At 51.4% G+C, this 23535-nt stretch overlaps 1 protein-coding gene across 1 annotated transcript in view; it reads left to right on the top strand.

Annotated features, from left to right (window-relative positions):
• The window catches only part of TG (thyroglobulin), a 234181-nt gene that overhangs the window by 11615 nt on the left and 199031 nt on the right, over positions 1-23535 (top strand). Inside the window, exons 5-17 of the mRNA XM_005900741.3 lie at positions 281-387; positions 845-988; positions 1172-1357; positions 7627-8727; positions 9309-9896; positions 10141-10380; positions 12535-12672; positions 13282-13359; positions 13907-14019; positions 16240-16342; positions 17392-17592; positions 21249-21461; positions 22732-22886. Of these exons, the coding sequence (XP_005900803.2) occupies positions 281-387; positions 845-988; positions 1172-1357; positions 7627-8727; positions 9309-9896; positions 10141-10380; positions 12535-12672; positions 13282-13359; positions 13907-14019; positions 16240-16342; positions 17392-17592; positions 21249-21461; positions 22732-22886 (3367 nt within the window). The remainder of the gene's footprint in view (positions 1-280; positions 388-844; positions 989-1171; positions 1358-7626; positions 8728-9308; positions 9897-10140; positions 10381-12534; positions 12673-13281; positions 13360-13906; positions 14020-16239; positions 16343-17391; positions 17593-21248; positions 21462-22731; positions 22887-23535) is intronic.

The following is a 23535-nucleotide window of genomic DNA, read 5'->3' as shown; positions in this document are numbered from 1 at the left end:
AAGCAGACAGTTCTTGTTCCCAGATAAGATGGTTGCTGTTGTTATTCAGTTACTAAGTCATGCCTGACTCTCTGTGATGCCATGGACTGCAGCACGCCAGGCTCCTCTGTCCTCTATTTTCTCCTGGAGCTTGCTCAGATTCAAGTCCATTGAGTCAGTGATGCTGTCTAACAGTCTCCTCCTCAGATAAGATGAGGCCACGTTAATTTATTTCTGCTGGGAGAGCTTGTGATGACTTGCCTTGTGTGAGGCGGTGACCACGAATGCCATTGTCTTGCAGGTTCCCAGATGCATTTGTGACCTTTAGTTCCTTCCGGAGCAGGTTTCCAGAGGTGTCTGGGTATTGTTACTGTGCGGATAGCCAAGGGCGGGAACTGGCTGAGACAGGTAAGCACACCCCCCTGAGAGCCTAACTGTCACTCCCTGTAAAGCAGAAACAGCGGATGGGCTGTCCTGGGTATGCAGGAGGGCACGGCCTTCACAGACCTTCAAGGGAGGTACTTTGAGTGCAGCTGCTGCTCATCCACGTGGTGCCTTTGCTGGGAAGAGATAACCCCCATCAACCCCCTCTCTGAGCAGATGTAGCTCCAAGCTTGGCGAGTGGCACCCGGGCTGGATTTCCTTCTCTCACTCTCTCAGCTGTGCTCCCTTGTGCTGTAAACAACCTGTGCAACCACACAGAGCCACCCTGACTTTGGAAACCATTAAAGCCTTGTTCAGGCCCAAAGCACAATGATGCCCGTTGGGGGCTCTAGCCTCTTTATATCTGTTTACATGGTGGTGAGGTCAGGGCCTCCTTTCTGAATGAACCCATCCCTTCCAAATGCTTGCTTTCTTGGCTCAGGTTTGGAGCTGTTACTCGATGAAATTTACGACACTATTTTTGCCGGCCTGGACCTTGCTTCCACCTTCGCTGAGACCACTCTGTACCGGATATTACAGAGACGGTTCCTAGCAGTGCAGCTAGTCATCTCCGGCAGATTCCGATGTGAGTACAAGCTGGAGGCAGATGTGTTTCCGCTAGGAGGAAACCCCTCGGCTTTCATGTCCTGCAGCCTCCGTGTCTGTCCTACCAGAGCGGGCGTGGGGATTGAATCGACTTTACCAGCATGCAGAACGCGTGCTGTAAACACACTAACCGCCCTGCCTTTCCTGCCTGGATCTCTCGTAGGCCCCACAAAATGTGAAGTGGAGCGGTTTGCAGCCACCAGCTTCCGTCACCCCTACGTACCGAGCTGCCACCCGGACGGGGAGTACCAGGCGGCACAGTGCCAGCAGGGAGGGCCATGCTGGTGCGTGGACAGCCGGGGACAGGAGATCCCGGGGACGCGGCAGCGAGGGGAGCCTCCATCCTGTGGTGGGTGTCCTCTCCAAGCCTCCCCGCCTTGTTCTCGTCAGGTCGTGTTACTGTATCTGTCTCTCCAGACTGACCTTTCCAGATCACATTCATTCCATTGCCTCCCAGGGGGTGCCGCACAGACCCTTCAAGTTCAACAGGATGGAAACCCGTCTATCATTATTAATTTCCATTATGTTTCTCGTCCCGTATCAGACATGCTTGCTCCCTCAGGGAGCTCAGAGAATAGTAGGAGAGGAGAGAATTAAGTGTACAGTGCCGTGAGAAAAGCGTGTGCTGACAGCTCCAGGAGCACAGGGCAGCAGAGGTCAATTCTATCTGTGCCTGTTTGGCGAGGAGACACCCGGAGGGCTTCATGGCAGAGGTGACGCTTGAGGAGCTTCTTCTAAACTAAAGATGCTTCCTGAAGGACGAAAATAAAGAGAGGTGTTCACTAGAGTCAGGGCTGGGGAAGCGAAATTATAGGGACATAAATATGGATGGGTCCTGACTTAACAGTGGCTGGACTTACAATTTTTAGACTTCATGACAGTGCAAAAATGATACATGTTCAGTGGAAATAGTGCTTTGAATCTTGAACATTTCCTGGCCTAGGGATATGTGGCATGGAACTGTCTCATGATGCTAACCAGTGGCAGTGAGCCGCAGGTCCCAGTCAGCCACATGATTGTGCCCCATACACTTACGACAATTCTGTACCCAGACAGCTACTCCATTTTTCCCTTCCAGTACAGTTATTCAATAATTCCCTGACAGTCCAGTGGTTAGGATTTGGCACACTGCTGGGGCCCAGGTTCAATCCCTGCTTGGGGAGCTAAGATCTTGCAAGTTGCATGGTGTGGTCCCCCCCACACACACACAAATTATGAGATATTTGAAACTTTATTACAAAATGGCCTTGGTGTTCAGATGATCTTACCCAGCTGTATGCTAATAGAAGTGTTCTGAGCATGTTTAATGTAGGCGGGGCTAAACTATGGTGATAGGAATTCAATGCGTTTTTGACTTAATGATATTTTCAACTTATGATGAATTTATCAGGAGGTCATTCCATCCTAGTTGAGGAGGATCTGTGATAGGCGTTGGTGTGCTAAGGGACACGACTGAGTGACTTTCACATGTGCTAAGGAACATGGAGTCTGTGAGAAGGAGAGAGACAAAAAACTTGCTGGAGCATGTTTGGGTGTGTGTGTGTGTGTGTGTGTGTGTGTGTGTGCATGTAAGCTCAGTTGTGTCTGACTCTTGCGATCCCATGGACTATAGCCCACCAGGTTCCTCTGTCCATGGGATTTCCCAAACAAGAATACTGGAGTGAGTTGCCATTACCTCTCCCAGGGGATCTTTCCAGCCCAGGATCAAACCTAATTCTCCTGCATTGGAAGGCAGATTCTTTACCACCAAGCCACCTGGGAAGCTCCTGTTTTGGGTGGGGGACTCTGAAAGGCACGGGTCATGAGGCCTTTCATATCAAGCAGAGCCTTAGGGGCTTCCTCCTCCAGCTTTCAGAAAAGCTGTTGAGGGCTTTGAAGCTGGAGAGTGCCCTGTGTGGGTGGTGTGGAAAGGCAGCCCAGGCATTTTGGAGGAGAGATTGAACAGGAGCATCAGGCTGCAGGCAGTAGGCATCTAAAGGTCATTGAGGTGTCCTAAAGAGAGACGAGTGGCCTGTATTACTTTCCTGGGGCGACTGTAGCAAATGACCACCCATGGAATGGCTTAGAACAGCAGAAATGTATTCTTGAGCAGTTCTAAAGGCTGGATATCTAAAATCAATGTTTCAGCAAGGCAGTGCTCGCTCCGAAGGCTTCAGGAGAAAATCCTTGTTTTTTCCTGGTTGTGATAGTCACCAACAATTTTTTTTGTTTCTGTTTTTTAGCCAGAAACGTACTTGTTTTACTTTCTTTTTAAAAAAGCTTTTATTGGAGTGTAGTTGATTTACAATGCTGTGGTAGTTTCAAGTGTACAGAAGAGTGAATCATTTATGCATATATCTTCTCTTTTTTAGATTATTTTCCCATATAGGCCACTATAGAGAATTGAATACAGTTCCCTGTGCTATACAGTAGGCCTTTATTAGTTATCCATTTTATATAGTGTGTATATGCACCCCCCTCCAGTACTCTTGCCTGGAAAATCCCATGGATGGAGGAGCCTAGAAGGCTGCAGTCCATGGGGTTGCTGAGGGTCAGACACTACTGAGCAATTTCACTTTCACTTTTCACTTTCATGCATTGGAGAAGGAAATGGCAACCCACTCCAGTGTTCTTGCCTGGAGAATCCCAAGGACACGGGAGCCTGGTGGGCTGCCGTCTATAGGGTCGTGCAGAGTCGGACACGACTGAAGTGACTTAGCAGTGGCAGCAGCAGCAGTGTGTATATGTCGGGCTTCCCTGGTGGCTTAGTCAGTTAAGAATCCACCTGCAAAGCAGGAGAGCCAAGTACGATCCCTGGGTTGGGAAGATCCCCTGGAGGAGGAGGAAATCACAACCTATTCCATTATTCCTGCCTGGGGAGTCCTATGGACAGAGGAGCCTGGTGGCTATAGTCCACCAGCAGCGTGTGTATATCCATCTCAGTCTCACAATTTATCCTTCTGTAGCACCTCCTGCCCTCTAGTAACCTCAAATTTGTTTTCTACATCTGTAACTCTTTTTATTTCTGCTTTGTAGGTAAGTTCATTTGTACCCATTTTTAGATTTCACCTATAAACAATATATGATATTTGTCCTCCTCTGTCTGACTTACTTCACTCAATAAGGCCATCTCTAGTTGCCCATACTCTAGTTCATCCATGTTGCTGCAAATAGCATTATTTCATTCTTTTTTACACCAACAATCTTTGGCTTGTGACTGCAGAACTCCACACTCTGCCTCCGTCATCACATGGCTGTCTGCCTTGTTTGTCTGCTTCTGTGTCTCGTTCCTCCTCTTGTAATGACACCAGTCGTATAGGATTAAAAACCCACTTTAGTATGGACTTCCCAGGTGGCGCCAGTGGTAAAGAATCCACCCACCAATGCAGGAAATGCAAGAGATTCAAGAAACGTGGGTTTGATCCCTGGATCAGAAAGATCCCCTGGAGAAGGAATGGCAACCCACTCCAGCATTCTTGCCTGGAAAATCCCATGGACAGATGAGCCTGGGAGGCTAAAGTCCATGAGGTTTAAAAGAGTCAGATACTACTGAGTGACTGCTGCCTTACCCTAGTGTGATGCCATGTTAACTAATTTTACCTACAATGGCCCTACATCCACAGAAGATCACATTCTGAAGTTCCAGGAGGGATGTGAATTCTAGGGAGACACTATTCAGCCCAGGACAGGAAGCAATACTGAAGCAGAAGCAGTGGTCTGGGAACAAGGGTGTGAACTTGAGACAGGTGGCCAGGCATTGCATCAGACTCCGTTCCTCCTTACACTGAGACCTGAAGGGTGTTAGCGGTGGAGCAGGAGGAGCCTAGGAGCACTCACAGGCTCCCAGTTGGGGTGAGCTGGATGGACTCAGCAAGATGTGAGACAGTGAAGGAGGAGGACAGTCTTTTCAGAGCCTTGAAACAGACATGTGTTAACATTATTTCAGTGACTTCCTAGGAAACCATTTGATTTCTCCAACTTAACATTTTGAGTTCTCAGCACTGTGTTGGGTACCATGCTTTTGGCTAAGTGTGAAGATGTAGAAAAAGAACATTGTGAACCTCTGCCTTGAAGGTAGCCTTTACAATTACACTCTGGTTCTGTTAGAACCCAGAGAACACTGTTCCCTAATTCCAGGTGAAAATGAAGAACTATGGTCTTCCACGTTAAAACCAAAAGTACTTCCAAATGCATAGATCATATATATATATATTCTACTTTTTCCATCTGATGTATCAGTCTCATTACCATGGAAACATGTGCCACAAGAAACCAATATCTGATCTTTTTCTTTGCCTTGGTAACACTACATAACAAATGAATGGGCAGGGTATGCTCTTAATTTGGAGAGAGAGAAAGCAGAGACGTGAGCTTGGTTTCTTCCCTGCCTTCTGTAATACCCATTAGAGGAAGCCCTGGCCTTGTGGACGGATGTGTTATATGTTCAGATGTTGCCAGTCTCTCTCACTCTCTCTGACCGCATGTTCCAGATCTTACTCTGTTGCCTGGTTACAGAGTGAAATTGGCTGACTTTCTTTTTGGCACCCGTCTGAACTGAGGGGAATGAATTATTTTGAAAAGTTGAGGGTGGGGTGAGTTGAAAAGAACAGCTAAGATTTATGGTTTTATGGAGAAAAATGGAGTTTTCTCCCTTCTACCTATGTGACTGAGATGATCAGAGTTTGAATTTAAAAACTTTTTTCTGAATATGATGACCGTTGACTTGGGATATTCAGACAGAATGACCTGACCATGCATGGAGTTGATTTGCTGCTGCTGCTGCTAAGTCGCTCAGTTGTGTCCGACTGTCCGACTCTGTTCGACCCCATAGATGGCAGCCCATCAGGCTCCCCCGTCCCTGGGGTTCTCCAGGCAAGAACACTGGAGTGGGTTGCCATTTCCTTCTCCAATGCATAAAAGTGAAAAGAGGAAGTGAGGTCGCTCAGTCGTGTCCGACTCTTCGCAACCCCATGGACTGCAGCCAACCAGGCTCCTCCGTCCATGGGATTTTCCAGGCAAGAATACTGGAGTGGGGTGCCATTGCCTTCTCCGATGGAGTTGATTACTAATTAATAATTTCAAGGAAAGCTCAAGAAGTCTGGAAGACTGCTGAGTGTGTTTGCGGAGCGGGCGTTATCATATTCTACTTCGGGAAACACCATAATTCCTGTACCATTGTTGTTTAGTCACTCAGTTGTGTCCGATTCTGACCTCATGGACTGTAGCCCGCCAGGCTCCTCTCTCCATGGGATTTCCCAGACAAGAATGCTGGAGTGGGTTGCTATTTCTTTTTCCAGGTGATCTTCCCGACCCAGGGATCGAACCCGAGTCTCCTGCGTTGATAGGCAGTTTCTTTATCACTGAGCCACGAGGGAAGCCCAATTCCTCTAATACTGCATATTAAAACATAGGAAAATGTTTCTTATTATGGAAAATATCAATAGAATTTAAAGTATGGTTTTTAACTTCAAACAGACGATGAACTAGTTAGCCTAGATAAGATGATCCCCATGGAGGAATAGATAGCCTCTTGAAGAGCATTATAATGAAGCGTTAAAGGCCATTGAGGGTTCCAATAGGAGAACCCTGGAAAACAACATTCCATTAAAAACAAACAGGAATTTGTTGGTGCAGGAGTTTCCTAGGGTGGCCATAACAAATGACCACAAACTGAATGGCTTAAAACAACAGACATTTATTTTCTCACCGTCCTGGAGGCCAGAAGTCTGAAATAAAGGTATGGGCAGGGCTGTGTTCCCTCAGAAAGCTCCAGGGTAGAGTCCTTGCCAGCTTCTGGTGTATGCTGGCAGTCTCTGGCATTCATTAGCTAACAGCTGCATCACCCTAGTCTCTGCCTTCCCTCTTCCTGTGTTTTTCTCCCTGTGTGTCTCCTCTGTGTATTCACATGGCATTCTTTAAGGACACCAGTCATTGGATTTAGGACCCACCCTAAACCAGTATGACCTCATTTTAACTAATGACATCCGCAGAGATGCTCTTTCCAAATGAGATCACAGTTGGAGGTTCCAGGCAGACATGAGTATTGGGCAAGGCAGGGCACCCACCGGGTGGGCAGATATCATGCCAGTGGGCACATTTGATGAGTGTGTGGGCCGGTTTCCAGAAAGTGGGCCAGTGTCTCTGAGCCCTGTCTTAGGAAGCGGTCACCCTCGAGTGGAATCAAGGAGAGGAAGTCAAGTCACCTGGAGTCCTCACTCCCCAAGATGGGGGTCACAGACTCTGCTCAGGGGGAAGGAACAAACAGAAGGATATGGAGAAAGGAGGCAGAGATTCAATCCTTGACTGACTTCTTTCATCTCTCTACCAGAAAGATCTGAGGGCTGTGTCAGAAATGCTGTTGCTGTTGTTTTTGTCCACCTGCCAAGCAGAAGACACAGGTTCAATCCCTGGGTTGGGAAGATACCCTGGAGAAGGAAATGGCAACCCACTCCAGTCTTCTTTTCTGGGAAATCCTATGGACAGAAGAGACTGGCAGGCTACAGCCCATAAGGTCACAAGGAGTCAGACAGTGATTATTAAACAACAGTAAACCAGAAAGCTCTGCGGGTTTGTGTCAGGGTCACTGGCGATGGTGACACTCTCTCTCCATTTGCGTCTCTGCTTGCATTCCCCCTGCAGCTGAAGACCAGTCCTGTCCCTCTGAGAGGCGGCGGGCCTTTTCCAGACTCCGCTTTGGGCCCTCTGGCTACTTCAGCCGGCGCAGCTTGCTCTTGGCTCCCGAGGAAAGACCGGTGTCTCAGAGATTCGCCAGATTTACCGCATCCTGCCCGCCCTCCATCAAGGAGCTCTTTCTGGATTCCGGAATTTTCCAGCCGATGCTGCAAGGACGGGACACACGGTTTGTCGCCCCAGAAAGTCTCCTCAAGGAAGCGATTAGAGGGCTCTTTCCCTCCCGAGAGCTGGCCCGCCTCGCCCTGCAGTTCACCACCAACGCAAAGCGGCTGCAGCAAAACCTCTTTGGGGGAAGATTTTTGGTGAACGTCGGCCAGTTTAACTTGTCTGGAGCCCTGGGCACAAGAGGCACATTTAACTTCAGTCACTTTTTCCAGCAGCTGGGTCTCCCAGGCTTCCAGGATGGACGGGCACTAGCCGATCTGGCCAAGCCCCTCTCCGTGGGACTGAATTCAAATCCTGCCTCCGAAGCTCCCAAAGCCTCCAAGATAGACGTTGCCCTGAGGAAGCCAGTTGTGGGCAGCTTTGGCTTTGAAGTCAACTTACAAGAGAACCAAAATGCCCTGCAATTCCTTTCTTCCTTCCTGGAGCTTCCAGAATTCCTTCTCTTCTTGCAGCATGCTATTTCTGTGCCAGAGGACATAGCGAGGGATTTAGGTGACGTGATGGAAATGGTGTTCAGCTCTCAGGGCTGCGGGCAGGCACCTGGCAGCCTTTTCGTCCCGGCATGCGCTGAGGAAGGGAGCTACGAGGAGGTCCAGTGCTTCGCCGGAGACTGCTGGTGCGTGGACGCCCAGGGCCGAGAACTTGCTGGCTCCCGGGTTAGAGGTGGACGACCCCGGTGCCCCACGGAGTGCGAAAAGCAGAGGGCGCGCATGCAGAGCCTCTTGGGTAGCCAGCCGGCTGGGTCCAGCCTGTTTGTCCCTGCTTGTACCAGCGAGGGGAACTTTCTCCCTGTCCAGTGCTTCAACTCAGAGTGCTACTGTGTGGACACCGAGGGTCAGCCTATTCCTGGAACTCGAAGTGCGCTTGGAGAGCCCAAGAAATGTGAGTCTGTTGAGTGTTCAACCTGCAGACTCTGATTCTCCCCTAGGGCCCTGACATGACGCATCAGTTGTAGCTAAAGCCCAAACTTCTGCTAATGGTGAAGTTTGCTGGCTGATTTAAACATTGTCCAGAAAGGTCTTGATAATGTTAACCATTCCAAGGAGTGGAGTTGGGAGATTAATTTGGCCTTAAGAAGCTGGCACATAAAATTTCTGCAGTGCTGACAACAGCTGGTCTCAACTGCATTGCTTTAGTGATGGGCAGGCTCTCTCTCTCTGAATATTTACAAATTTAAGGTTGATGGGGTTTCTATGGCTGTGTAAGGTTTTAGATGGAGTTTGGACAGATAAGGGCTTCGATTCTGGGTCAGGAAGATCCCTCTGGAGAAGGAAATGCAACTCAGTCCAGTATTCTTGCCTGGAGAATCCCATGGACGAGGAGCCTGGCGTGCAAAGGGGTGGTCCCCTTTGCCAGTCCATGGAGTGGCAAAGAGTCAGACACAACTGAAACGACTTAGCACATATGCATCTTGGTCTTTGGGGCTTATTAACCTGAAATACCTGTGTTTCGTTCCTCCCCAGGCCCCAGCCCCTGTCAGTTACAGGCTGAGCGAGCCTTCCTCGGGACGGTGCGGACCCTGGTCTCCAATCCCAGCACGCCGCCCGCCCTCTCCAGCATCTACATCCCGCAATGCAGTGCCAGTGGGCAGTGGAGCCCCGTGCAATGCGACGGGCCCCCTGAGCAGGCCTTCGAGTGGTATGAACGCTGGGAGGCTCAGAACAGTGCCGGCCAGGCACTGACCCCGGCGGAACTGCTGATGAAGATCATGAGCTACAGAGAAGCAGCTTCCAGAAACTTCCGTCTCTTCATTCAAAATCTGTACGAGGCTGGCCAACAAGGCGTCTTCCCAGGGCTGGCAAGATACTCTTCTTTCCAAGATGTCCCAGTGTCGGTGCTGGAAGGGAACCAGACCCAACCTGGAGGGAACGTGTTTCTGGAACCCTACCTCTTCTGGCAGATCCTAAACGGCCAGCTTGACCGATACCCAGGGCCCTACTCAGACTTTAGTGCCCCTCTGGCACACTTTGACCTCCGGAGCTGCTGGTGTGTGGATGAGGCTGGTCAGAAGCTGGAAGGAACCCGGAACGAGCCCAACAAGGTCCCAGCATGTGAGTTCCTGGTGTGGAATAAACATTAGCTATTACTAATCATCTCACAAAGTGGGTATGCCGTCAGTGCAGTGAATCCGATTGCAGAGACGAAACAGAAAGAACATTCCAGGTTGTGGGAAGAGTTGGGGCGAAGGGAACAGCTGAGGCAGAAATGCGTGTGTATGTTGATGTGTGTACATACTTCAGAGGGGTCAGAGTGAGCTCCACGTGGTGGGTGGATCCATCTGCCTTTCCTCCCCAGGTCCTGGCTCTTGTGAGGAAGTGAAGCTTCGCGTCCTGCAGTTCATCAGGGAAGCAGAAGAGATTGTCACGTATTCCAACAGTTCTCGTTTCCCTCTGGGAGAGAGTTTCCTTGCAGCCAAAGGAATCCGGCTGACGGATGAGGAGCTGGCCTTTCCTCCGCTCTCCCCGTCTCGGGAGACTTTCTTGGAGAAGTTTCTGAGTGGGAGCGATTATGCCATTCGACTGGCAGCTCAGTCCAGTGAGTGCCCCATGCTTCTGGTTTCTTGTTCCCTCTTTGGCGGAAGAGAGAGTTTGAACGAGTTCCTCTTTGGTCATCTTTAGAGCTGTGGTTTCCCCCGGCCCATGAGTTTCGGAGAACACAAACGTCTTTTGTGATAAAGCTGGAAGTTTTCCCACCCCTCCAAGATGGCGCCCAGTCCTCCAACAGAGCCACTTGGGGGCAGGGCTCTGTATTTTGTATTGCATATGGCGCCTGTAGCCCACTGGGAAGCCAAGTACTTGGGTTAAAATATTCAAATGTGTGAGCCCCGAACGCTCCTACTCCCCTGTGACTGGTTCTGAAGTTTCCCTCCATTTCCAAGGACTCAGTAACACCTCCTAGGAGGAAAGTAGAAGAGCCCTCCTAAACTGAGGAAACATGCTCTGGGTTTAGGCACCTTCCTCATGTGATCAAATCTAATCCAGGTAATTAACTCCAAAAAGCACCACTTGGTCCCTGCTCATGGCAGAGACCTATGCTCAGAAGGCTGACACCGCTCTGGCCTGGGACCAGCTCAGCATTGCTTGACACATACCCCTGGCCAAGCACTTTCTGTGCTAAGTAGATCTTTACCAGATCTTTGCATCTGATCCTCTGACAGTCCCATGAGAGCGATGCTGTAATCACCATCCGTGATTCTTTTCAGAAGTGGAAACGGAGGTAAAGTCACGTGTCCAAGTTCATCCAACCAGCAACTAGCAGAGCCTGGATGCGATGCTGGTGGTTTGGCCCCCACGCCTCTGTCCCCTGCTCCCACTGCTCCCCCTGTAACATCTGGACCAAGACAAAGAGCCTATGCCCACAGGCTGGAGCCTCCCTGCCCTCACCTTCCTGGCAGTTCTGCTGCCCCCTTGGCATTGGGCTTCCCTTGCCTTTATTCCCCTAATCCCACATGAGAGTCTCCCCAGAGCCATCTTTGTTTCCTCCCCCTCCCCAGCCACCTCTGCTGGAGGACAAGACGCCCACCTAACTCTTTACATCCTGGGTCTCGCACAGCACTGACAGAATGTGGGGACCTGGAAAAGGATGCCTAACCATCCTCCTTGCTTCTTTCTTCTTCTTCTCTCTCGTTCCCTCCCCAGGTACTTTTTTTTTTTCCCCTCTGTTCCTCAGAGACTTGGAGATTCTGCTTTTGGCAGGAACCCAGTTTTTTAAAAAATGTGCCTGGGCAAGTTGTCACGTAATCAAAGAGGGGAGGAGGTGTTGATTCCCTTGAGTGGTGACCACTTCGGTCAGGGAGGGAAATTTAGAGGAAGAGAGAGAAGTGTTGGCCCCATGGGAATTTATTGGCTGAATGTCATGGTGGCACATTGCTCAGAAGTCAGGCTAAAGAAGTTCCCCTTCACCGAGCCACCAGCTCTGCTTTTGCAAGTGTGACGCCATTGGGAAAAAAGGAAGTGTCTGTAGAGAACAACCAGGGTTGGTCCCTTTCCTGGTCACCCCTTCAGATGAGAAGGGGCATCTCTAACTGTGCCAGAGGAGAGGAAGCTCTTGGTGTGCAGACCTCTGGAGCCTGGGGAGTCTGGGGATTGAAGGCCCAGCCCAGAAAGAGACTGAAGGCCGCAAAGCATCTTTGACCCACAGAACCCAGTAGTGGTGTCCCGGGGTCTCTAGGGAGGAGGGGTGGGCACAGGAGGAAAGTCAGTTCCGTAACGTGCCATCAGTGTTATCAGCAATCACTGTTCTCACATGTGCCTGGAGACTCTGCCTTGACCTGATGGGCTCTAGGTGAGAATTCCTGAAGGAGGAACAGTGATTCCTTCAAACTTGGCTGACATTTTTTACTTCTTTGGTTGCATAATGTTGCTTGTGGGATCTTAGTTCCCTGACCAGGGATCAAACCTGTGCCCCCTGCAGTGGAAGCGTGGCAGTCCCAACCACTGGACTGCCAGGGACTTCCCATCAGCCGGCATTTTAATTTTTTTCATTTTAATTTTAAAGGGCAATCTGGTGAGGGCCTACCTGCTCCTCGATGAGCCTCTGTCTTGTTTTGGGGTGGAAATGTTTGTTACAGAAATCAAAAGGCCGCCTATGTTGGGAAAGGACGAGGTGGCTGTTCTCAGGACAGAGTCCGCTCGGCCTGGGCTTTGCGCGTCCAGGGCTCACCTCTCTCTTCCTCTCTCCCGACTCCAGCCTTTGACTTCTACCAGAGACGCCTGGTGACCCTGGCCAAGTCGCCACGAGCACCCAGCCCTGTGTGGTCCAGCCCGTACCTGCCACAGTGTGATGCCTTCGGAGGCTGGGAGCCTGTGCAGTGCCATGCCGCGACGGGTGAGGCGGGCAGGCACCCTGGGGAGGCTGAGGGACACCCCTCCTTTTCATGTGCAGAAAAGAGCCCTAAAAAGAGAGAAAGGAAAGAGCCCTGCGCTATTAGGGCAAAGCAACGTGGACTCTAGGCCTCTCTTCCACAGCTGGTGGCAAGTCCCTTAATTCTTGTGCCATCTGATTGTTCCATCTGTACGATGGAGTGGCAGCCTTCTACCTGCCTGAAGATCAAGTGGGTAGCTGCTGGGGTTTCTGGGTGTTAGGGCCTCTGATTGTGGACCATGTTAGGGAGAGCAGACAGGTAGGGGTTTGGGTGAGAGAACTTATTGGCACTGCTAGGAATTTTTAAAATTTTGATTAGAGTATGGTTGATTCGTAATGCTATGTTACAATAGTTTCTGCTGTACAGCAAAGTGAGTAGATAATACCTAAACCCACTCTTTTTCAGATTCTTTTCCCATATAGGCCACTACGGAGTATTGAGTAGAGTTTCCTGTGCTATATACAGCAAGTCCTTATTTGTTATCTCTTTTATGTATGGTAGTGTGTATTGCAGGACCCTCAGGGCAGGGCCCTTGGGCACTTCCTGAACTCCTGGCCGGGGCTTTTTTCCAGGGCACTGCTGGTGTGTGGACGGGAAGGGAGAGTACGTCCCCGCCTCGCTGACCGCCCGCTCCCGGCAGATCCCGAAGTGTAAGTGGGGCCGCTGGACCAGCCGGCGGGCCTTCTAGCGGGTGCCCTGCCTGGGGAGGCTCCGTGGGCCAGCGCTTCAGACCAACTCCCAAGAGCAGGCAGACCACACACCCCCAAGTCCCCAGGCCTGGAAGAGTTCCCTGACCTTAGTTGTAGTTCCTAATGGTGCTCCTCATTTCCCAGGTGGAGGGAGGGAGCTGGGTGTGGGCAAGGAGCCCCAGGTCCACCCCCTGACACCTGCTTCCTGGGAAGTTTCATCTATTTCTGTGTTTTCTACAACGACCTCATGTCTGGTCCATAGTCCAACCTCTCTTCTGAGTCTGGACCCATGTAATCAGGCGCTCACTTTATGTCTCAGAGGTGAAATGTCCCACGTGGGTCTTTGTCCCTGACCCTCAGCCTGCTTCTCTGGGGTCCCAGCTCTCTGCATAAGGCACCTCCACCCACCCAGATGCATGGCTCCAACACTCGGGGCCAGCCTGGGCTCCCCACCTGCCCTCAGCGCCCACGGCCAGCCTGTTGAGAGCTCCCCTCTCTCCCCACCCAGGCCCCACCAGCTGCGAGAGATTGCGAGCCAGTGGGCTGCTTTCCAGCTGGAAACAGGCTGGTGTCCAAGCAGAACCATCTCCTAAAGACCTGTTCATCCCAACCTGCTTAGAGGTAAGTCTCTGAAGGCCCAAGAAGGTTCCAGAAGCCAGAACTTTCTGGATGGCGAATTTTCTAGTTTTCAATAAACTTGTTTTAATTGAAAACTCACAAGGAATTCTAGGCCTCGGATTTTGTCCCAGCCCTGGCTGATCCAAGCTATGTGGTGGTGGTGATGTTTAGCTGATCAGTCGTGTTCAACTCTTTTATGACCCCACGGACTGTAGCTCGCCAGGATTCTCTGTCCATGGAATTTTCCAAGCAAGAATACTGGAGTAGGTTGCCACTTCCTCCTCCAGGGGATCTTCCTGAGCCAGGTATCAAACCCACGTCTCTTGCATGTCCTGCATTGGCAGGCAGATCCTTTAACACTGAGCCACCTGGAGGCCCAAGCTATATGACCTTGGGCAATTTATTTACTGTCTCTGTGCTTCTCTGGGCTTTGTGTTATCCTAAGATCAGGCCCCATTTTAATCTTCCCTAGCGGTAGGACTGTTTTGAGGCTTTTAGGAAATAACCTTTAGTGAAAACTCTTTGAAGAATAATATACACATACATAATTCCTTAAACCATGTGGCCACATCAACATGCCCATCATAGTTCAGCTTCTCAACATAAATGGAAGACTGTAGTATTTCCCTCTCCAGCTCCCTGGTTGTCATGATTTAGGGCAGTGACTGATGTGAAAGCTCTTAGAGAGAGACTTCTTGCTGGAACCAACCACTCAGGTACCAGCTGATGGAACTCCCTGTGGCTCAGGCCCTGTACCCTGAAGTAGGAGTGATAGGAACACTGCCCCCCACTCTGCTGGGCTCGCAGAGGCTCCAAGGAAGTTAGATGAAATCAGCAGTGCAGAGGTTCACAAAATGCAAATTACTGAGCAAAATTTCCTTGTTACTGTTCCTCACTGTTATTCATACTGTTTGGTGCTATAAACATGGACCCTGATTACGGAAGAGTTTTGTAGAGAAATTAGCAGATCTAGTCTTTTGTCTTGGCTGACAGCTCCCTACCCCTGAAATGAGAGTCTGCTCCATCATCAGAGCCTGCACGCCCACCTGTGGAGAAGGAGAGGCAGGAAGCAGAGTTCTGACGGAGGGAAAAGTGATTCAGACCAGCTCCCAGAGAACCTCCGATCGTGTGGTTCCCCAGGCTGGCTCCTGGAAGGACCCAAGTGCCAGGAAGCAGGACCCAAGATGCCGAGTGCCCACACTGGACGGCTGTGTGTTGGACCGGCTCCTCAGCAGAAGTCATGTTAGCGGATAGTGTGTTCTCAGTTGTAGATCTTCACAATCCCGTATTTTCTCAAACCTTTGCTTGGGTTTGAAGCCTACCTGTGCGGCTTGAAAGCCGTGCACCCGGGGGCACCTCCTCTGGTTTCCCCGGGTCTCGCTGAGTAGAATGGGGACGCAGGCTCTCCACCTACATCAGGGACGGAAGGGCACCCTGGGGGCCTCCTGATTATGTTCTCTGTAAACATCGGGTGTCGTTACGATGGTCGTTTACCGTCTGTGAAAATGGCACGGCAGAGTATAGAACGGACAAGTGGTCTCGGAAAGCTCAAGGAAACCCTCAGTGGTCCCAGGGAGCTTGGAAAAACTGGCCTCCCTTCTGCCTGCAGCTGCACACACAGGAGAGAGGACATTGTCTTCACCAGGAGTGCATGGGTCCATCTGGTCCCATCTCCTCTCTTTTTAGATGAGGAAACTTGCCCCAGTGAACTGGAGGAGCTTGCCCAGCATCTCCAGCTGGCCGAGGAGAGATGGGCCCTGGGCAAAGGCAGGCGACTGCCTCCTTCCTTGTCTTTCTTTTCTGTTACAGACCCCTTTTCTCCAAGGGATGCAGGTTGAAAATCGTTTCCGGAACTAGGGGGATGCTTTCAAGACAGTAGCTGGGCTCTGGGGCTGGGCAGGCTTGGGCCCAGCCTGGGTCTGCCAGTGGGTCTGCCACTCCCAGCTGGATGGTGCTGTATCACTTTCTCTCTCTGAGTGAGCCTGTTTTCCCCACTCTAAAAATGGGTTCACTGCAGTTCTTGTCTCATGCGGATGTTACAGCCATGAATTCAGACAATGTATGTAAAGGGTCTCAAACAGGACAGTCCCGTCCAGCCCCTCCCCAACATCTGGAAAAGCCATCGCCAGTAGTTTCGGGAGAAATATCCTTGATGTCTGGCTCCCGACTTATCAGTTTACAGAAGCATCTTCGCTGGGTGACACCACCTTGGTTTTGTCTCAGACAGGAGAGTTTGCCAGGCTGCAGGCGTCGGAGGCTGGCACCTGGTGTGTGGATCCGGCCTCAGGAGAGGGCGTGCCCCCTGGCACAAACAGCAGTGCCCAGTGTGAGTACTGGCCCTTCCCCATCACTCTCCAGCCCCCACCCCGTGAGCATGAGGTACGGAGCCCCAGGAGCTGGCTTCACGTCCCAGCTTGGCCATTCCAGAGCTGTGAAAGCCTCTAACCTCACTGCGCCTCAGTTTTCTCATCTGTGAAATAGGGGCACGATTCCCCCACCTCAGTGGGTTCTTGGGAGTAATACATATAGCAGGGTTTGGGGTAACTAGAGGCACAAACCAGCACTGGTCTCTGTTAGAGTGGGCACCGCTGCCTTCATGCAGTCTGCTGTGCAGCCCCGATACCAGGGCTCCTGCCTGGCCCCTCGTCCTCCAGCCTGGTCCAGCAATCTGCTTTCCACAGTGAGGTTAAGACGGTGTCTCTAAAGGGCCATGTGCGGCTGTCCTCTGCCTGGAGCCCATCGATGCTCCCTGTGGTCCTCAGGCCCAGGCTCCTTGCTGAGGTTTCTGGACCTCTCTGTGTAGGCTCCTGTATCTTCCTGGGCTTCTCTTATTTCTCCATCTCAGCATCAGGTCCAGGAATAGTAAACTATAATCAGGCTTTTCAAGCAGGTAGTCACTCTTTTCCGTGGGCCTTTATGGTCTGGTGCAGCCTTTGCAAACCCGCAACCCCAGCTGGCTAACTCTTACTCCGTCCACCCATCAGTCCCTCAAGGAAGGCTTGCAGGCCTCTCTGTCTTTCCCAGCAGAGCTCAGTGCCGCCCTATGGGCTCGTAAACTGCCCTGCACACCCCATTATCATCCTTAGCATCTCAACTGCAGTTGCTCACTTACTTGTTAAGTATCCTCTAAGATTCTAAGCTCCTTGAAGACAGGCAATGTGTGTGTGTGTGTGTGTGTGTGTGTGTGTGTGTGTGTGCACGTGCATGGAGTGGAGAGGGGAGTACAAAGCCGAGTGTCTGAGTGCAACACCCTAGTCGGGAGGCCACCCCAGACCCCAGGGGCCCTGTAGGCAGGTGGCAGTGGGTGGTGGGTGGTGACAAGGGCTGTGACAGCCACGCAGGCAGAGAACACATGTGGCTTGTCTTTGCGTCAAGGCCCGAGCCTCTGTGAAGTGCTCCAGAGTGGAGTCCCCTCCAGGAGAACCAGCCCTGGCTACAGCCCAGCCTGCAGGGCAGAGGATGGAGGCTTCTCCCCAGTGCAGTGCGACCCGGCCCAGGGCAGCTGCTGGTGCGTCCTGGGCAGCGGAGAGGAGGTACCCGGGACCCGCGTGGCCGGGAGCCAGCCGGCCTGTGAGAGTAAGTGGTGATGCCCCAGAGTGGCCCCCGGGCTGGTGGGGGTCCTGTCATCCCTTCCTTGGCCCTGGCTGGGGTGAAGGGGTCACCAAAGGTGTCCGGACAGTGAGGGAAGGAGGGGAGACAAGGGATCTGCATGAGGGATTGCAGTTGACCCCGTGACGTTGAAACTCTGTCTCAGTTCAGTTCAGGTCAGTCACTCAGTGGTGTCCGACTCTTTGCAACCCCATGGACTGCAGCACAGCAGGCTTCCCTGTCCATCGCCAACTCCTGGAGTTTACTCAAACTCATGTCCATTGAGTCAGTGATGCCATCCAACCGTCTCATCCTCTGTCGTCCCCTTCTCCTCCTGCCTTCAGTCTTTCCCAGAATCAGGGTCTTTTCCAATGAGTCAGTTCTTCGCATCAGGTGGCCAAAGTATTGGAGCTTCAGCTTCAGCATCAGCCCTTCCAGTGAATATTCAGGAGCTCAAACCAAGGCGAGCCCTTGTGGCAATCTCCCGAGCCAGTGAAGCTTGGGTGCTGGCCTCCTCGGGGGTGCCAGGTTTTGGTCTCCCCATCCTCAAGTGGGGAGGAGGGTCCAGACGGCAGGATCTCAGTGGGGGGACCTCAGAGGCATCATCCCAGCCGGGGAGCTTCAGGAATCAGTGGAGGTGTTGATTTATCTATTTTTGTTTCTACTTTAAAAGATCATTTGGGTATAAAATATTGAACTGTACATGAATATATAATATTGAAATACATTATTAGTTATTAAACATATTATTGAATTATCAATTACTTACCTTTACTTTTTCCTTTGTTCTCAAGTCACAGGACACTGGAGTCATTTTAAAATATGTGTGCACAAGTAGGTTACATTATCTGTGACTTCTGTTTCAGAGCAGTAAATGAAGACATTGCAAAATATTTATTACAAGTTGGGATGTTGGGTCTGGCATGGTTGAGAAATGCTGCACAAAATGACTAATTTTATGGCAGTTGCCTTTCTTCTGTTGTTCTTACTGTTTTGTTGCCTTATTATTATTATTATTATTTTTAACATTTTCAGTCTTTAGGCAACATTTTGGAACTGCAGACACATTTAATTAAGTCTAGTGATTTCTATGTGTAAAGAGAATTTTTACATTTGTAGAGTGATATTTATATTTGTAAAGAGAGAGGGGAGTCTTCAAAAGAAGGGTGGGAAGGAGGAGTCAATGCTCTCTTCGCGGGGCTCTGTCTCCTTCCTCAAACCTGCGGTGCGTGCCCAGGGCTCTCACTACACGCCTTTTCTCCCAAGACCTTGAGTCTCCCAGTCTCTATGGGTTCTGTTCAAGACCCTTAGCCACTGCCACCATGCAGGGAACATAGCAGGTGCTCAATGGGTGTTTATAAGAGCCCCCTGCCGGGTGTTGCCGAGAGCAACGAGTGTCAGCTTTAGCGTCAGACACATTGAACTTACAGGACATCGAAGAGTGGTCCGCACTGTCGGGACCCAAGGAACAGACTGCTGAGTGTCCTGCAGGAACAGGTCTGGGAGCAGAGCTCTTCTGGGGTCTGAAAGACCCCCTGTGTCTTGGCCCTGCCAGGATTCCATGATCGTAGCTCACCTGTGCAGAGATTCACCTACTAAAACGTGCTTGTCACATCATACGCCCCATTTTTGCTCCCCCAGGGATGCAGGTAAATAGATAGAAGAGTCCTACTCTCCATTTTATAGATGGCAAAACTGGGACTCACAGAGGGTCATTAACGTGTTGAAAGCCACCCAGCTAGCAAGTGGAACAGCAAGCACTTTGAGTTCCCCAAAGCTTCTTCCTGCTGACTTGCTACAGAGTCTGGGGAGAAAGCTCAGATGACGGGGTCAAACAGATAGACCCAAGTGTCAGCTCTGCCAGCACCCTTGCTGGGTAACCCTGGGCGAGTCCCTTAATCTCAAGTTCCCAATCTGTAACTTGTGGGCATGGGGAGGGGGAATCATAGCTATTTCTTATGACCATTGTTAGGGTTAATTCAAATAGTCTCTGTAAACTGCTTAGCCTGGTGGCTAAGAGCCAACTCCATGAGCCCACTGCAAATGCCAGCACACAATCTTGTCCAGAGGCCATTGTCCTTACTAGACAGGGGCCCAGGCTGCACCCTGAAGATCCAAGTGAGTCATTCTCCATCCGAGGACCCCAAGTAACCTTGAGTCATGTGAGGCTCGCAAGCTTTAAAGCCAGATATATACAGGCAGCAAGTCTGTGCTCTAGAGTCAGATAATTAACTATCTTTAGCCAGGTATGAAATTGTCACTGACCATGTCTGTTTTTTAATTTACTCATTCATCTATTGATTTAACACACACTCCTGGAGCTTGTGGTCCAGGTCAGCCTTGGGCCCTGGGTAAACAGAGGAGAGACGTCCTCTCCCCTTCTGTGGCTCAGTCCAGCGGGGAGCCTGGAATGCAGATAGTCTTGTATAATTGATCACAAGGCAGTCTACTCCAGGGGGCCTGAGGGCTTGGATAAAGGTGGCTAAAGCAAGCCTGGAAGAACTGTGAAAAGTGTTAGAAAGTTAAAGGGGTTGAGCTGATAACTGACGACCCAAAAAGAAATCTTCTAGGCAGATAAGCAGATAGAAAAAGGAAGGACATGGGCTGTACAATGCATATGGTTGGGAAATAGCAACTCTGCCCTGGGGCAAAGCGAGGCTGGAGAGGAGACCAGAGCAGAGAGGAAGTCAGGCCAGCAGGCACTCGGGAGACTTGAGAACTGAGTCCAGCTCCATACATTTCTCTGCTGGCGGGGGGAGTGGATTGAACATGGAAGCAGAGGGCAGGGGGTGAGGCCCGAACACACGGAGCTGTGAGGAAGCTTCAGTGGCCGTTCAGGGAGAAGATGACGCATGTCTAAATAAAGGATATACGATGGGGATGAAGAGAAGTCAAGAAGCTGTGAGCCACAGCTGAGCTGGTGGGCAGAGGCAGTGGGACCCTCTGGGTTGGCTGCCATGTTTCTGGCTAAAGGCACCAGGCTTCAAGCTGGGGTTGCTGAAGCTGGAGCAGGCGTGGGAAGGCGTGGGCAGCAGATGCTGAGCCTGGCCCTGTTGGCTCTGAGGTGGAGGAGACTGGGTGAGAACTGGACTTAGAGATGAGAAGGTGCTCCAGAGGGCCTGAGTGGAGTTGAAGATGTGAGAGTCATCTCTGCTCAAAGTGAAGGTGAGTTGAAGTTGAAATGAAGTTGCTCAGTCGTGTCTGACTCTTTGTGACCCCATGAACTGTAGCCTGTCAGGCTCCTCTGTCCATGGGATTTTCCAGGCAAAAATACTGGAGTGGGTTGCCATTTCCTTTTCTGCTCAAAAGTGCTATCAAAGTGTTAGTCATTCCATCGTGTCTGACTCTTTGTGACCCCATGGACAGTAGCCCACCCGTCTCCTCTGTCTGTAGAGTTCTCCAGGCAAGAATACTGGGGTGGGTAGTGTTCCCTTCTCCAGGGGATTTTCCCTGATCCAGGGGTGTCTGTTAAAATGAGAGGATGGGATTAGCCAACAGGAGGGTGGAGAGGGAGCGGGCAGGCCCAGGCTGGCCTGAGGGAAGGGAGGGTGAGGGGGGCCGTGCTCATGAGCAGAAATGGGAGGTGGAGGCGCTCAGCATTGGTGCCGGGTAGGTGGCCACAGCTGCCCCTTTCCTCCCCCCAGGTCCGCAGTGCCCGCTGCCCTTCAGCGTGGCAGACGTGGCTGGTGGGGCTATCCTGTGTGAACGCGCCTCAGGCCTGGGCGCGCCCGCTGGGCAGCGGTGCCAGCTACGGTGCAGCCAGGGCTACCGGAGTGCCTTCCCACTGGAGCCACTGCTCTGCAGCGTGCAGAGGAGACGCTGGGAGTCCCGGCCGCCCCAGCCCCGCGCCTGCCAACGTGAGTGGCCCCAGAAAGGTCTGCCGAGTCCCGCTCCCCAACCCCAGGGCTTGGGGCGGAGGCCTTCATTTTCCCCACCTGAGGGTAGCGTGTGGCATCAGAGCAGGACAGAGCACTCAATGCAGCATTGTCTTCTAGAATGATCAATTGTGCTTCCCAGGCCCCTGGGGCAAAGCTTCATTTGTGGCTTCTCTGGAGCAATCTGCTCCCTGAGACACATTCCACTGTTTCTGGCTCCCATGGGAAGTCCTGGATACAGGACTATTCTCAAGGTGTAGATGCTTCAGTGGCCATGTTGGTTACTAAGATGCCGACAAGCTCAGAGTTGCTGATCTGGCTTCTGGGGTCACAGTGACACTGCCACCCCAGCCTCTCCCCTCCCCGCCTCCCCTCAGTCCGTCTGTAGCTCCAGGCTGTGGCGTCTGTTCTGATCACTATGGACTTGGGCCGTGTTTAAATATGGGCAGCTCCTTTCTCCTGCTCTCACAGCGAACCCACTTTGACATGTTCGTGGCTGTGACGTGACACAAAACTCTGACTGTGTCCGCCTAGGCAAAGGCTGGCTGTACTTACTCACAGCCAGGCAGGGCAGGGGTCAGCACAGGGCAACAGGAGGGGCATTCAGGAGAGAGACCCAGATTCTGGGACTGACTGTCACAAGGCTCTGGGTGGCTGGCAGGGGGGCAAAGGACACAAATTTGTCACAAAGCATTCTGAAATAGAGAATGCTATCCAGAAAAAAGTTCAGAATGTGATTTGGACAAATAAGTGACTTGTCCCCCTGATGGTGACTGAGTAGCTGGAAATCAGAGCTAGACTTGTTGTGAGTGAGGGACTTGGGGGAAGAGAGGCGTGGGTCCTGAACTCCTAAAATGGAGTGCAGGCTTCCTGTGTACGTTTGTGCAGGTTGCACACTGCACAACTTCAGTCTTGCACATAGGCTGCGGTATCTACTCTCAACTGGCCAAAGCAGGTGTCATGGCCCTGTTTGAGTGCAAGGTATTATGGAAGATTTTCCAAGAAGAATGTCCAGGACCTCAGCCTGGGTTTAGAGGCTGAGGCAGGACTGAGCTTGCTGTGAGGGTGCTAAGTGATTTCAGAGACAAGCTGGCGTGCTGGAAAGTAGCTAGACCCAGAGGCTGACAATGCAAGATGGCAGCACTTGTGAACTCCAAGTAAAATGAAGAAGGGTTCGTTTTGCAGAGAAAAAAAACAAAAGAACCCCATAGCTCTTTGCCCTTGTCTGCTGACCTCTGGTGCTCGCTCGCAGGGCCCCAGTTCTGGCAGACTCTCCAGACCCAAGCGCAGTTCCAGCTCCTGCTCCCTCTGGGCAAGGTGTGCAGTGCCGACTACTCAGGCTTGCTGCTGGCGTTCCAGGTCTTCCTGTTAGACGAGCTCACGGCCCGCGGCTTCTGTCAGATCCAGGTATGTGCCCACAAGCGGGGCTCGGACTGAGCTCAGGGTCTTTGGGCAGAGAACCTCAGGGCTCAAATGAACCTGCAGTTCAACCCTCATTCATTTCACCCACTGAGACCCAGGATGAGAAAGCAGCTCAGACAAGACTAATGACACAGAGGTAGAGGTGGGATTGGTACCCATCTCACTGGCCATTCTGTCTGCACACAGATGCCACTCCAAATGTGTGCCAAGCACTTAGACTGTGCCAGGCACTCTGCACCCCTTGGCATGGCATAGCTAATGCAGACCTCACGGGGACCCTATTATTATTACCATTTTGTGATGAGTTAAAATAGTTGGGCAGTCACACAACTGAGAAATGGTAGAGCCACAGAATCCCCTGCTTTTACACAGCACCTTCTCATTCACCTTCTCATTCACCTCTGACACCCCAGCTTCTGATAAACTGACACCCCCAGGACTCCACACAGAAGCTCCTGGCTGTTGCTTTTGAAAGAGCATGATGCAAAGAGTGCACAGAGAGGCTCGTGTGGATCCCCGGCCCTGCCTGGTGCTGCCCTCGAGTTAACCGGGCCCTACCACCATCCATCCTCCCACCCTGCCCTGCAGATGGTCAGCAGGCACTGTGGAGCGTGCTTAGGTGGAGCAAGAAGCC

Source organism: Bos mutus, chromosome 14 (genome assembly GCF_027580195.1).
Source record: "Bos mutus isolate GX-2022 chromosome 14, NWIPB_WYAK_1.1, whole genome shotgun sequence".
Lineage (NCBI taxonomy): Eukaryota > Metazoa > Chordata > Mammalia > Artiodactyla > Bovidae > Bos > Bos mutus.
Note: the sequence above shows the minus strand (reverse complement) of the source record. Positions and strands in the feature narration are given on the sequence as shown.